This window comes from Mesoplodon mirus (genome assembly GCF_964341445.2).
Source record: "Mesoplodon mirus genome assembly, chromosome: 9".
In the NCBI taxonomy this organism is placed as follows: Eukaryota; Metazoa; Chordata; class Mammalia; order Artiodactyla; family Ziphiidae; genus Mesoplodon; species Mesoplodon mirus.
In genome coordinates this window covers 83,316,067-83,332,097 of record NC_138985.1, presented here as the reverse complement: position 1 = coordinate 83,332,097, position 16,031 = coordinate 83,316,067, and the positions used below count along the sequence as shown (strand labels likewise).

Here is a 16,031-nt window from a genome sequence, read left to right as displayed (position 1 = left end):
GAGAAGCTCAAAGCAATTCTTTAATTAGCTATTATTAAGTATAAATGTGATGATACTGCCATATGATTTGAATGAATTCCATTTTTGTAAGAGTAGCTGGGAGAAGGAATTCTCTTTTGAAAGTGCCCTGCTTCTATACTGCCGCATGGGAGGCTTTAGGGTAGTGGTCTTCAAACCAAAGTAAACAGCACTACAGATTATCAGGAGGAAGGTAGTGCACACAGTTTTAATGGAATGTATTCCCACATCCTCAACATGCAAAAGTACTCCTTCCTAAAGTTAATCTGCCTGAGAATTTGCCTGCTGTTTGTCATTTCTCTTTCCCACTTCCTGCTCACAATTGTCCTTCCCTCACTTAACACAGAAGAGGCAGCCTTCTCACCAGCCCTAAGTTTAGTTACGTTGCACTTTCTGGAGTGTAAAAAGCTCAATAATACAAACAAGGGGACCGTAAGAGAATGATTTTCTCCTGAAAGGTGATCCCATATAAGCAAAGCCAGAAATACTGAAGGAGGTAACATCTTATTTCACCCAAGTTTCAAACTGATGGCGATCTATGTGTCTTATCATCTCAGAATCAGATTTCAGAAATGAATTGAGAAATAAGATATTTTAATTAACTTATTAATTAATTATTTAATTTTAATGAGTTAATAAATTAATACAAATTATTATCTGCATTTTAAAGTCAAGTCACACTTTCCTGACATAAAGCAAGTCACATTTAGCTGATTGGCTTGACAATGAGACCTGACTTCATAAATTCATTTATTTCCCATGAAATTGCACTGAAACTGCAGCTCCTAAGTTTTGAAAACAATTATTTAACATATGAAAACAATATACAATAGACAAGAATTACATTCTTTGCCACCACTTAAACCTATGTTGAAAAATTAGTTTTTAAGTTGAAAAGTCAACTTAAAATATATCAGATATACATAGTTTTTCAGAACTATTTTAGGGCATACATAAGCAATTAAGCTTGAAGATCACTGCTTGAATTCTTATCATATGGATGGCTAACATCCCTTTCAGTTAACAGATAACTAAAAGCAAAGCTTTTAGGCAATGAAAAGTCTTTAAATGAGACAAAGGCATCTGTTATTCCTTTATTCATTTATTTATCTAATAGACATTTCTTGAGCATCACCTCTGTATTAAAGACCACTTCAGGGACTTCCCTGGTGGTCCAGCGGTTAACACTCCATGCTCCCAATGCAGGGGGCCTGGGTTCAATCCCTGGTCAGGGAATTAGATCCCACTTGCTGCAACTAAGAGTCCACATGCTGCAACTAAAGATCCCCGAAGATCCCACGTGTTGCAACTAAGACCCGGCACAACCAAATAAACAAATAAATATTTTTTAAAAAGACCACTTTAAAAATCCCACATAGGAGAATAACATATGCATAGATATTAATACTGCAATGTGTTTAGTGCTACAACTGAAAATTCACACCAAGTCCTATAGGAGCGCATTAGTCCAGGTGTTCCAGGAAGAAGGATCTGCATGCACAACATTTTAGGCTTAAAAGAACAAAATATATCTCAGGAATGGTGAGTGGCTAGGTGAGATGTATATGGTAAGATGACAAAGGGTATCCTTGGTAAGGTGGGCAGTGCAGGCTATTCAGGGGCTCATGTGCCATGCTTAGAAATAGGACTTTTATCCAGTAAGCCCTTGGACCAATGGAAGGTTGTTTTTACTAATAACTTTAATTTCTGAGTACAGAAATAAAACACTTATTTCAGGAAATTTGGTAAACAGAGGAAAGCAGCAAGAAGAAAAAAATAATCACCTGTAATCCTACCACTGAAAAGAAACCATGTTTAACATTTTAATGATACCCCTCCACTCCTTCACATATATATATAAAATCATATATATGATATTTTACAACATTAAGGAAAAATTATACATAAGGTTTGTGACCTGCTTTTTCTGACTTACAATAAATCATAAATATTTTCACCTACCATTAAACATTCTTTTAAATATAATTTTAAGTTGCAGGATAGTATACAAGAGTATGGATAAACTATAAATAGTTCTCTATTTTTGACATTATATGGTTTTCTTTTTAACTTAATAATTCTGTGATGCATGTACTTTGCTATAAATCTTGGAGCACATCTCTCTTTTTTTTTTAAGTATAAATTCCCGCACGTGGGATTTCCAGGGCAAAAGATATAGCAAAAATTCTAAGTCTTTTGAAAAGTAGTTCCAAATTTTCTTCCATTAAGGTATGGGAGTGCTAGATTTGAGGAACCATTATCAACACTGTTGCTTTCTGGTTTGGGATTTATTTTGTTTTGTTTTGTTCTGTATTTTGTGTTTTATAGGTAAAAATGGAATCTCACTATTGATCTTATTTTTATTTGATCCCTAGTAAAGTTGAACATGTTCCATGTTTACAAGTCCCCTGTGGTTGTCAGAGGAAGGATTATGATATCCTTTGTCTTTACTTCAGTCTCTGTCTCATCTTCTCAACTAGCTGGGTAATAAATCATGACATTCTGAACTTCAGTCTCCTGAGTTGTTGAGGGTTTTAAATGAGGTAATATATATGAAAGTATTTTGTATACAAGTAAAGCATTAGTCCATTTTTTTTAATTAGAGGCAGAGAAACCTAGGCTGACCTTTTGGCTCTCTCCTAACCAGTTGTATAACCTTGTTCTAGTTACTTAAACTCCCTAAAGCTCAGCTTCCTAATACATAAATAGAAATTGTACCTACTCAATTTGTGTGGTGTGAGGAAGGAGTCATATATAACTCATCAGGGACTTGCCTCTTGAGTAACTGGGTGAACGGTGACATCATCAAACGGGTGGAGAAGACACTGGAAGGAGCAGGTTTATGAAGCTTGAGGAGTGATGAATGTGGGTGCTTGAGGAGCTTGCAGGGAATTTAGAAATAATATATGAAGTTCAGGAAAGAAACTGGGGCTAGAGATTTGCTTTTGAGAGTCATCAGCACATTGATGTCAGTTGAGCCTGAGTCACCAGAGAGCATGAAATGCCAGAAGGAAGCCTAGGTGCAGACGCAGTGGCCCATCACCATTGAAGAGGCAGGCAGGGAAGACTTAGAAGTCATGGTCAGAATATAAGATGACATGGAAAGAGTGGTTCACTAAAGCTAAGTTAAATAAGTATTTTTAAAAGAAAAGTTTTAATGTATTGGTAAGGGCAGAATCCAGATTGCATCAGGGAAAAGTCATAAAAGATGACGAAGTAAGAACAGCTTTGATGGCAAAAGGAAGCAGAATGATAAAGCTTGGAGGATGAGGCTGGGTGGGCAAAAGTCAGAGAAGAAATTTTTTTAACTCGAAAATATTTAAATGTGAAAAGGAGTCAGTTGAAAAAAAAGATGTTAAAACTTGTAGATAGAGACTAATTGCTGGCCCCATGTCCTGAGAAGACGAAGCAAGATGATAACAGTTTAGCCAAAGGCAGGAGGAAGCATACATCTTTCACTTAGATAAGAAAGAGAAGAAAAAAATAATCCCAAGGGTGAAGAAGTTATAAGCATTCATACATGATGCTGCATATTTTATAGCATCTATATATTTTCTCTATATCTTACAGAAGTCAAGGCCATCTGCTGGGGGTGAGCAGAACCTGGGAGAGATTGGGAGTTTCTGGAAAGTGGTAAAAATCTGGAAAAGCTTTTAGAGAAATGGTAAAGAAAATTAACTAAATACAAATGAAAATATTTCCCAAGAAAGTTTATAGGCCCATTTGAAGTTGAAACAATAACTGTATAAAACTTATAACTGACTAGAGTATATGATTTTCCCAGATAGCACCTCCTTCGTCAAAGATATCAAGTGAATGTTTTGTAGCAAAAGATTCAGTGAAAGGAAAAGGGAATTGAGGGTGCTGCTGGGAGAAGAACTGAAGTGACTGGTGTTGTCATTGGTGGAGGTTAAACCAGGAGTAGTCCAAAAGGGAGAACTAAGGAGCCTAGAAATCTTCATGAAATTGGAAGGCAGTAAAGGTGGGATGAAGAGACTGAGAGAGCTAAGGTTAGGAAATTCTGAACTAAGAAGGAGATTCCAGAGTGCGACATTTCCAAAGTGGAGTAAGTCTAGGTGCTCACCAAGCTCAGCATGTGACCATGAAAGGAAGCTTCTGAACTAATTGTAAAATGTAAGTTCTGAGGACAGTACTGGAAGGATTTCTCATGTGGGTGCTGAAGTCTCAGACATGATGGCAGAGATTTAACAAGCACCACTATCCTGGGTAAATATCATCAAGGAGTGTCCAGAATTTGATAGCTGACAGAGTCTGGAGGATGAGGATACAGCCAGACGGAAGGTTTACTGAAAGAGTTGTAGACTGTGACATTTGGGTCCAAAACCTGACTTCAGCCCTTGCCTGTTCTGTGAGCTGAGCCAGGTTCTGTAACCTTCCTAAGCTTCCATTCCCTTATCAGCAAAATGGAAACATTAAGATTTCATCATAGGAATGTTATGAGAAATAAGACAAAACATATAAAGTGCTTATCTAGTACCTGGCAGATTGTAAGGGCTCAAGCATGTTACCTATTTTATTAGATGAAAACAGAGTGAAATGGAGATTAGAAAAACAATTGTCTGTAAGTACTGTCAAACTTCTTATTTTTCTTCATGCCTAGAAAGGCATTTGAAATTTCTAAAATCAAAGAAGTAAAATCAATCTGATCCACACACCTTTCCACAATTTTTCTGGGCAGATAAAGAATTATTCTCTTACCTATGTCTAAAATAATGAAGTATAGTAAAGCCCCTGAGGTCAAGTTACTTATGTAAATAAAACCAATTTAAGATATTGTGAAATATGTAGAAATGGGACATTGGTTTCATAACTCCTATGTTTACTCAACATAAAAAAGTGATAAGGAAAGAGGAACTCAACAGGTATTCTCAATAATCAAATATTACTTCTTTAGAAGCTGAAAAATCATTGATAATATTTTTTCTGACCATGAGAAATATGAGAGAATTTTTAGTAGTGAATTAAAATAAGTAAAAATAGTAGAAAACAATACATTGGTCTATTTCTCATACATCTTTATGGTGACCGGTGTTACATGTAAATTGCATTGGATCGCAACTTGAGATCAGAGAGGGTAGCATTTAGTGAGGAACTATTATGTGCATGGTACTATGCTGAATACTTTCCATAAGTTATCTCAGTCAATCCTCACAACACACTTGCAGGGTATATATTAATATTCCCATTTTATAGATGAAGAACAAGAGGCTCCACAAAGTTCAGTAACTTGGTCTAGATTACACAGATAGTAAATGGCAGAACCAGGATTCAAACCCAGCTCTATCTGGCTCCAAAACCTATGAGCTTTGTATTACTTCCTAATTTGTTATGTGAAACAAATTACATGACTTAGAAAAAAATAACGAGTCTTGTCTATCATATTTAATATTCCCGGGCCTCTACCTCTTAATCTATAAAATAAGTTCTATCATCATGCTAACTTTATTGCCCATTCAGATGAAAACCAGAACCACAAACAAGCAAAGCTTAAATGTTTAGAACAAACAAAAACAAAAAATATCTGACCTCCTCCCAGAAGGCTGTTACATTCTCCATCACTACTTCTGTAGTTGTTAAGTTATATTCCAGTGTCTTATATTCTTGCTTTTGTAAGAAATCCTGTTTGCAAAAGAGAGCAAAAACATATTGCAGAACCAAGATACCATTAATACATTATTACATCTATTTTACACTCTAATAGTGATGCATTCTGTACTTGGATTTTATGAATTATATTAGAAATTGTTTCTTAATAAAATAATTTTATAAGTGTTCTAAAGTTAATTTGCCAAGTACTAGAATTAATCATTTTGAAATGTAATATTTTATAAAACTGTTTTTATACATTAGATTTTTAACATACCACTGATTCATCCTTGTACTATTACATGTTAACCTTAGTGATGAATTTATAAAGCACACCTGAATTACCCACCAATTGCCTCAATTCAACATTAAGAGAGAGAAAACTACTATCTTCATCTTTATAGCACCCTCCTTATTAGAGGCATCATTAGCATCACTTCTCTGGGTTAAGTAAAGGTGTGAAGATCCGATATAACTGATTTTAGGGCATCAAACCTTGATTCTAAAAGAAGGGCTCTATTAGTGACTCAGAATCACAGTGCTCCTAGAGATGGTGGGAGCATGAGGAAGAATTAGGTTTGTGCATCTTGAAGTCTTCTTCATAGGAGGTAGTTTTAACAGTCTGGTCCTTGCTCACTTTTTCCCTTCTCGCCTCTTCAATTCACTCACTATCTCTATTTTGGTTTCCCTCTTTTTCTCCCAGTTTTGTTTTTAAGATCTGTTTCTCTGTCTGTATTCCTGTTTAGTGAATCTGTTTCTCTGATGCATTCTCTTTGGGTCTTTATGTCTGTTTCTCTCTCTCTCTCTCTTTCTCTGTCTCCCCACCACCTCCCACATGGCTGTGATGGACTAATAGAAGAAATAAGACTAGTCCAAGAGCTGCCATGGTTCTGAGCTACATTCACCAATTTGTCTAAATTGCAGATCTCAAACTCACATATTTTCAAGATGATAAAACTAAGGAAGGTGGCTAAGTAGAGACTGTGATGAACTGGAGAGGGCAGACCTTCTCTGAGGGGGGAGCTGCCACAGCTTGTGAGGGAAGAGGACCCAGTTTACTGTATACTTCAAATTTTCAAAAGAGGTTGAAGACACGATTTGTTGTATATGTGACAGCAAACAATTTTTAAATGCTGCCAACTAATTCAAATGCGTTGTTTTAGGTTTTTTTGTTTTGTTTTGTTTTTTAATGTAAAGGTCAAATAAAACAGGTCAAGGGCCAAAATTAAGTCCATGGGTCACCATTTGCAAACTCTGGCCTAGGCTAAATAATGGCAGAACTACCTAAAAGTGACTCACCCTTCACCCTCATTTTTAAAATTTATGTCACAATGATTTATTTTCTGGGTTAAATATTTAAATGGATATCAAACAAGTATAATAAAACATTTTGAACTGTATACTAATTATAAAAATTAAAACCACACCCAAGGTTATGGTGCTGATTCTGTTAGCTTTGCATTAATTGAGTCTCATTACCTGAGGACTTTAGAACCTCTCTTCAAAATTACCAGCTACATCACCTTGCTGAGATTTTAAGGTAATTAATGTGTCATAAAATGCCACTGTCATCCATCATACAGTATAGAAAAACACTTGGAAAAGTTTAAGGTGAACATTCCTAATGTTAGCTGGAAAATCTTATAACTTCCGGATGAATCTGCCACCATCATTTTGCACATTTGCCAAGTTCATTAGAACTTCTCTACTGATTGATTACTTGAATAAAAATCTCCAGAATACAGAAACAATATTTTCTTCAATTTCTCTGACTTAAGAGAATTTCACAGGCCTTCATTTTATTTCACTAGGCTTTCATTACAAGGGCTCATTAGACCACATACAGACATCGAGAGGAAATACTGTGCATCAAACAGGCCCAAGGCCAAGAATACCTCTCCAGAGAATTTGCTTATGAGAAAAGTTCTAAACTGTTCTAAATTCATTGTGTATGATGCCCCATTTTGGTACATTACCTGTATTTTGTTTATTGCTCCAAGAGAATCATACCAAGTTTGTACAGCCCAGGGGAATTGCCGAGTGACTGCCATGCGCAGAACGATGCAGAATGAGATGGTTGTGAATATTTTTCGAAGGCCGATTCCTTTAAGCAGTGCATAAGGAAGCACAGATAAAAACACTACAAAGAACCCTGAGAAGAAGAAGGCTGAGCTATTGAGGTATCTCACATAGGCTGCCTTCCGGGTCAGTTTCAGTTCTGTTCTATAAAAAAATAAATAAGATTTGGGATGCTTATTTACTTTTCAAGTATCAGGCATCTTGGAATTAAAAATCTGAACATAGACTCTCAAATCTTTCTCTCTGTGTTCTGATCCTCGTTCTACCCTGCATGAGCTGTGTGACCTTGCGCAAGTTATTTAACCTCTCTGGGCCTCAGTTACCTTACCTGAAAGGGAGATGGATCATAATGAATGTACCAGTGTCTTGCATATAATACCTGTAAATTTTATTTTTAAATTACAATAATCTTAATAATTATTACTATAATTATTATATTATTTTTATATCTTTATTCACTTCTTTATTAATTTTTAAGATTAATGACACTGATAATTTTTTGTTTGTTGGTTGGTTGGTGTTTTAATAATAAGTGTGGATATGAGAATAATGTTGAAAGACTTATAAAGGAAAAAGACAATTCTGGGATTCCCTAATGGATTGTTAACATTTTAGAAGTTCTAGCTTGGCTTTGGGGAACCTTGAAAATAACACATAAGCCATAGAGGAATGGTTCTCAAGCCTTAGCATGAGTAAAAATCACCTGAGAAACCTGTTAAAATGCAGAGTTTCAGGCCCACCACTCAGAGATACTGACTGAGTCTGCAGTAGGCCTCCAGAACCTGCATTTTAAAAAAGAACCCAAATGGGGCTTCCCTGATGGCGCAGTAGTTAAGAAGCCGCCTGCCAATGCAGGGGACACGGGTTCAAGCCCTGGTCTGGGAAGATCCCACATGTTGTGGAGCAACTCAGCCTGTGCACCACAACTACTGAGCCTGTGCTCTAGAGCCTGCAAGCCACAACTACTGAGCCCATGTGCCACAGCTACTGAAGCCCATGTGCCTAGAGCCCATACTCAACAAAAGAAGCCTGCACACTGCAAGAGAGTAGTAGCCCCTGCTCGCCACAACCAGAGAAAAGCCCGCGCTCAGCAACAAGGGTCCAACACAGCCAAAAATAAACAAATAATTTAAAAAAAAGAACACAAGTGATTCTGTTACAGGTAATTCTTCAAAAATTATAAGTGAGTAGATGCTGCATCCTCCCTGTCTCTCTCCTTTCAGTATAATTATTTGCAACCATACTTCTGATCCTTTAGTCTGAACTACAAATGTGAACAATTTTTTTTAACACACACAAAAGAGGTTTAAATGCACCAATAAGCAGAAAACAGGGAGTGCAGAGGCTGGCGAGAACAGAAGACAATGCTGCCTTCAACCTCCATCCTACTCTTCCAGGACCATCAAAACTAGAGTCACCTGTGATCCTCCTATTCAGCTCTTGCAAGGGAAAGAGCACAGGTAAAACAGACAAGTAGAGTGCTGGTGGGAAGGAGCAATAGCTGTGCCCGGCATTTAGTCCCACATGCTTGTACAACTTAGAAAAGTTCTCATTCTCAAGTTGTAGAATTCAGAGGAAATCTTTTTTTTTAAGTCTGAAAAAAATGTAATCCTGAGCACTCTGATGAAGAAAACGAAGTTCAATGTTCCCAATATACATTGTGACTCCCAGTCTAATGCGGTCTAGCCTGCCTATTTTAATTATTTGGTATTGAAGGCAGATTATGATTTGGGAATCTCACTGAGGTGTGACTCTCAGCTCTCCTGGTTATAGCTATGCCATCTTAAGGAAGTTTCTCTTCCCTCTGATCCTACAGAATCCACATCTACAGCAGAGAAACATAATATCTCCCTTGTGGAGTTGCTGTCAAGATAAATGACAGCACAGCACAGGGCCTTGCACTTAGAATCTACATGTGTGTCTCTAATCTTCAACAGATAGAAGAATACTATTGGCTAGGCTTATATGTTTTTAATGCTAGAAAATACTGTTTACAAAAATGTTAATAAATTTGTCAAAATTGTTGTGTATTATAAACAGTTGAGGAAAATGAAAGAAGTGGTACTATAAGAATAACGGACTCAGAAACATCTATAAGAGAAGGAGTACTTCCCAGAACTTCTGCTGCCAGTATCCTTGTCCTCACGGTGAGACACAGCCGCCATCCAACTCTGCAGGAGACCCTACAACACTAGCAGAAACTGCAACTCAGCAAGCAATCTGCTGCCAACAATCTAATCAATTTTGTGATATTTAAAACTTTAACTGAGAGGGCAGACAACAGAAGCAAGAAGAACTACAATCCTGCAGCCTGTGGAACAAAAACCACATTCATAGAAAGATACAAAAGATGAAAAGGCAGAGAGCTATATACCAGATGAAGGAACAAGATAAAACCGCATAAAAACAACTAAATGAAGTGGAGATAGGCAACCTTCCAGAAAAAGAATTCAGAATAATGATAGTGAAGATGATCCAGGACCTCGGAAAAAGAATGGAGGCAAAGCTCGAGAAGATGCAAGAAATGTTTAAAAAATACCTAGAAGAACTAAAGACCAAACAAACAGAGATGAACAATACAATAACTGAAATGAAAACTACACTAGAAGGAATCAATAGAAGAATAACTGAGGCAGAAGAACGGATAAGTGACCTGGAAGACAGAATGGTGGAATTCACTGCTGTGGAACAGAATAAAGAAAAAAGAATGAAAAGAAATGAAGACAGCCTAAGAGACCTCTGGGAAAACATTAAACGCAACACATTCGCATTATAGGGGTCCCAGAAGGAGAAGAGAGAGAAAAAGGATCAGAGAAAATATTAAAAGAGATTATAGTCGAAAACTTCCCTAACATGGGAATGGAAATAGCCACCCAAGTCCAGAAAGCACAGACAGTCCCATACAGGATAAACCCAAGGAGAAACACAGTAATCAAACTGGCAAGAATTAAAGACAAAGAAAAATTATTGAAGGCAGCAAGGGGAAAATGACAAATAACATACAAGGGAACTCCCATAAGGTTAACAGCTGATTTCTCAGCAGAAACTCTACAAGCCAGAAGGCACTGGCATGATATACTTTAAGTGATGAAAGGGAAGAAACTACAACGAATATTACTCTACCCAGCAAGGATATCATTCAGATTCGATGGAGAAATCAAAAGTTTTACAGACAAGCAAAAGCTAAGAGAATTCAGCACCACCAAACCAGCTCTACAGCAAATGCTAAAGGAACTTCTCTAAGTGGGAAACACAAGAGACGAAAAGGACCTACAAAAACAAACTCAAGGGCTTCCCTGGTGGCGCAGTGGTTGAGAGTCCGCCTGCCGATGCAGGGGATGTGGGTTCGTGCCCTGGTCCGGGAAGATCCCACATGCCGCGGAGTGGCTGGGCCTGTGAGCCATGGCCGCTGAGCCTGCACGTCCGGAGCCTGTGCTCCGCAATGGGAGAGGCCACAACAGCGAGAGGCCCGCGTACCGCAAAAAAAAAACAAAAAAACAAACAAAAAAACCTCAAAACAATTAAGAAAATGGTCAGAGGAACATACATATCAATAATTACCTTAAATGTGAATGGATTAAATGTTCCAACCAAAAGACACAGGCTCGCTGACAGAATACAAAAACAAGACCCATATATATGCTGTCTACAAGAGACCCACTTCAGACCTAGGGACACATACAGACTGAAAGTGAGAGGATGGAAAAAGATATACCATGCAAATGGAAATCAAAAGAAAGCTGCAGTAGCAATCATCATATCAGATAACATAGACTTTAAAATAAAGAATGTTACAGGAGACAAGGCAGGACACTACATAATGACGAAGGGATCAATCCAAGAAGAAGATATAACAATTATAAATATACATGCACCCAACATAGGAGCACCTCAATACATAAGGCAACTACTAACAGCTATGAAAGAGGAAGTCGACAGTAACACAGTAATAGTGGGGGACTTTAATACCTCACTTACACCAATGGACAGATCATCCAAAATGAAAATAAATAAGGAAACAGAAGCTTTAAAGGACACAAGAAACCAGACAGATTTAATTGATATTTATAGGACATTCCACCCAAAAACAGCAGATTACACTTCTCAAGTGTGCACAGAACATTCTCCAGGATAGATCACATCCTGGGTCACAAATCAAGCCTCAGTAAATTTAAGAACATTGAAATCATATCAAGCATCTTTTCTGACCATAACACTATGAGGTTAGAAATCAATTACAGGGAAAAAAACGTAAAAACCACAAACACATGCAGGCTAAACAATATGTTACTAAATAACCAAGAGATCACTGAAGAAATCAAAGAGGAAATTAAAAAATACCTAGAGACAAATGACAATGAAAACACAACCATCCAAAACCTATGGGATGCAGCAAAAGCAGTTCTAAGACGGAAGTTTATAGCTATACAAGCCTACCTCAAGAAACAAGAAAAATCTCAAAGAAACAATCTAACCTTACACCTAAAGGAACTAGAGAAAGAAGAACAAACAAAACCCAAAGTTAGCAGAAGGAAGAAATCTAAAGATCAGAGCAGAAATAGATGAAATAGAAACAAAGAAAATAATAGCAAAGATCAATAAAACTAAAAGCTGGTTCTTTGAGAAGATAAACAAAATTGATAAACCATTAGCCAGACTCATCAAGAAAAAGAGGGAGAGGACTCAAATCAAAAAAAATTAGAAATGAAAAAGGGAAGTTACAACAGACACTGCAGATATACAAAGCATCCTAAGAGACTACTACAAGCAACTCTATGCCAATAAAATGGACAACCTGGAAGAAATGGACAAATTCTTAGAAAGGTATAACCTTCCAAGACTGAACCAGGAAGAAATAGAAAATATGAACAGACCAATCACAAGTAATGAAATTGAAACTGTGATTAAAACTCTTCCAACAAACAAAAGTCCAGGACCAGATGCCTTCACAGGTGAATTCTATCAAACATTTAGAGAACAGCTAACACCCATCCTTCTGAAACCCTTCCAAAAAATTACGGAGGAAGGAACACTCCCAAACTCATTCTGTGAGGCCACCATCACCCTGATACCAAAACCAGACAAAGATACTACAAAAAAAGAAAATTACAGACCAATATCACTGATGAATATAGATGCAAAAATCCTCAACAAAGTACTAGCAAACAGAATCCAACAGCACATTAAAAGGATCATACACCATGATCAAGCGGGATTTTTCCCAGGGATGCAAGGATTCTTCAATATACGCAAATCAATCAATGTGGTACACCATATTAACACATTGAAAAATAAAAAACATATGATCATCTCAATAGATGCAGAAAAAGCTTTTGACAAAATTCAACACCCATTTATGATAAAAATTCTCCAGGAAGTGGGCATAGACAGAACCTACCTCAACATAATAAAGGCAATATATGACAGAACCACAGCAAACATCATTCTCAATGGTGAAAAACTGAAAGCATTTCCTCTAAGATCAGGAAGAAGACAAGGTTGCCCACTCTCACCACTATTATTCAACACAGTTTTGGAAGTCCTAGCCACAGCAATCGGAGAAGAAAAAGAAACAAAAGGAATACAAATTGGAAAAGAAGATGTAAAACTGTCACTCTTTGCAGATGACATGATACTATACATAGAGAATCCTAAAGATGCTACCTGAAAACTCCTAGAGCTAATCAATGAATTTGGTAAAGATGCAGGATACAAAATTAATGCACAGAAATCACTTGCATTCCTATACATTAATGATGAAAAACCTGAAAGAGAAATTAAGGAAACACTCCCATTTACCACTGCAACAAAAAGAATAAAATACCTAGGAATAAACCTACCTAGGGAGACAAAAGACCTGTATGCAGAAAACTATAAGACACTGATGAAAGAAATTAAAGATGATACCAACAGATGGAGAGATATACCATGTTCTTGGATTGGAAGAATCAACATTGTGAAAATGACTATACTATCCAAAGCAATCTACAGATTCAATGCAATCCTTATCAAATTACCAATGGCATTTTTTATGGAATTAGAACAAAAAGTCTTAAAATTTTTATGGAGACACAAATGACCCCGAATAGTCAAAGCAGTCTTGAGGGAAAAAAACGGAGCTAGAGGAATGAGACTCCCTGACTTCAGACTATACTATAAAGCTACAGTAATCAAGACAACATGGTACTGGCACAAAAACCGAAACACAGATCAATGGAACAGGATAGAAAACCCAGAGATAAACCCACACACATATGGTCAACTAATCTAATGCAAAGGAGGCAAGGATATATAATGGAGAAAAGACAGTCTCTTCAATAAGTGGTGCTGGGAAAACTGGACAGCTACATGTAAAGGAATGAAATTAGAACACACCCTAACACCATACACAAAAATAAACTCAAAATGGATTAGAGACCTAAATGTAAGACTGGACACTATAAAACTCTTAGAGGAAAACATAGGAAGAACACTCTTTGACATAAATCACAGCAAGATCTTTTTTGATCCACCTCCTAGGATAATGAAAATAAAAAAAATAATAAACAAATGGGACCTAATGAAACTTAAATGCTTTTGCACAGCAAAGGAAACCATAAACAAGACAAAAAGACAACCCTCAGAATGCGAGAAAATATTTGCAAATGAATCAACAGACAAAGGATTAATCTCCAAAATATATAAACAGCTCATGCAGCTCAATATTAAAAAAACAAACAACCCAATCCAAAAATGGGCAGAAGACCTAGATAGACATTTCTCCAAAGAAGACATACAAATGGCCAAGAAGCACATGAAAAGCTGCTCACCATCACTAATTATTACAGAAATGCAAATCAAAACCACAATGAGGTATTACCTCACGCCAGTAAGAATGGGCATCATCAGAAAACCTACAAACAACAAATGCTGGAGAGGGTGTGGAGAAAAGGGAACCCCCTTGCATTGTTGGTGGGAATGTAAATTGATACAGCCACTATGGAGAACAGTATGGAGGTTCCTTAAAAACTAAAAATAGAATTACTATATGATCCAGCAATCCCACTACTGGGCATAAACCCAGAGAAAACCATTATTCAAAAAGATACATGCACCCCAATGTTCATTGCAGCACTCTTTACAATAGCCAGGTCATGGAAGCAACCTAAATGGTCATGGAAGCAACCTAAATGCCCATCGACACACAAATGGATAAAGAAGAAGTGGTACCTATATACAATGGAATATTTCTCATCCATAAAAAGGAACGAAATTGAATCATTTGTTGAGACGTGGATGGATCTAGAGACTGTCATACAGAGTGAAGTAAGTCAGAAAGAGAAAAACAAATATCGTATATGAACGCATATATGTGGAATGTAGAAAAATGGTACAGATGAACCGGTTTTCAGGGCAAAAGTTGAGGCACAGATGTAGAGAACAAATGTATGGACACCAAGGGAGGAAAGCCATGGGGGGTGGCGGTGGGGGTGTGATTAATTGGGAGATTGGGATTGACATGTATAGACTGTTGTGTATAAAATGGATGACTAATAAGAACCTGCTGTATAAAAAAATAAATAAAATAAAATTTAAAAATTAAAAAAAAGGGCTTCCCTAGTGGCACAGTGGTTGAGAGTCCGCCTGCTGATGCAGGGGACACGGGTTTGTGCCCCGGTCCGGGAGGATCCCACATGCTGTGGAGCGGCTGGGCCCGTGAGCCATGGCCGCTGAGCCTGCGCGTCCGGAGCCTGTGCTCCGCAACGGAAGAGGCCACAATGCTGAGAGGCCCGCGTACAGCAAAAAAAAAAAAAAAAAAAAAAAAAAAATTAAAAAAGAAAAAGAGGGAGTGAGAGCATGTCCGTATACTCTGACATCTTGAATCAATCTCCCTATGACTTTAGTCTTGCTAATTAGAATACATCATTAGAATGCTTAATTGTATACCCTGATATGGACATTTACAAATAAAAATAAATAATCACTCCTGAGTGAAATAAAAGACTTGCAGTTTCTTAAAAAAAAAAGGAACATATATAATAAAATCACTAACACTATATGAGTCATAAAAATATTTTATCTTATAAAAAAAAATTGAAAGTGACTTTATTACCAGAGAGCAATAAAGAAGTAGATTTTCAGGGAGTGTTACACAGCCTTTTGCCCAGTGCAGCAGTGGCCCAGGCTGAGGTTATCCCTTTGTAGCGCATCCTGCCAATCTCTTCCAGAACATTCTATTTGCTCTTTTGAGTAGAAGCAATTCTTGCTTTCCCATATTTACGTCAGCACTTTGCAGCCTTTTCAGGTTACAATTTCATGCCAGATTAAGGAACCGGATTATACAAGTT

The 16,031-nt window shown here is 37.1% G+C and overlaps 1 protein-coding gene across 1 annotated transcript in view; it reads right to left on the bottom strand.

Moving 5' to 3' along the window:
* CFTR (CF transmembrane conductance regulator) overlaps positions 1-16,031 on the bottom strand; it is a 187,313-nt gene that overhangs the window by 121,944 nt on the left and 49,338 nt on the right. The window contains exons 8-9 of the mRNA XM_082631970.1: positions 7,602-7,848; positions 5,566-5,658 (exon numbers count right to left, since the gene is read on the bottom strand). Of these exons, the coding sequence (XP_082488096.1) occupies positions 5,566-5,658; positions 7,602-7,848 (340 nt within the window). The remainder of the gene's footprint in view (positions 1-5,565; positions 5,659-7,601; positions 7,849-16,031) is intronic.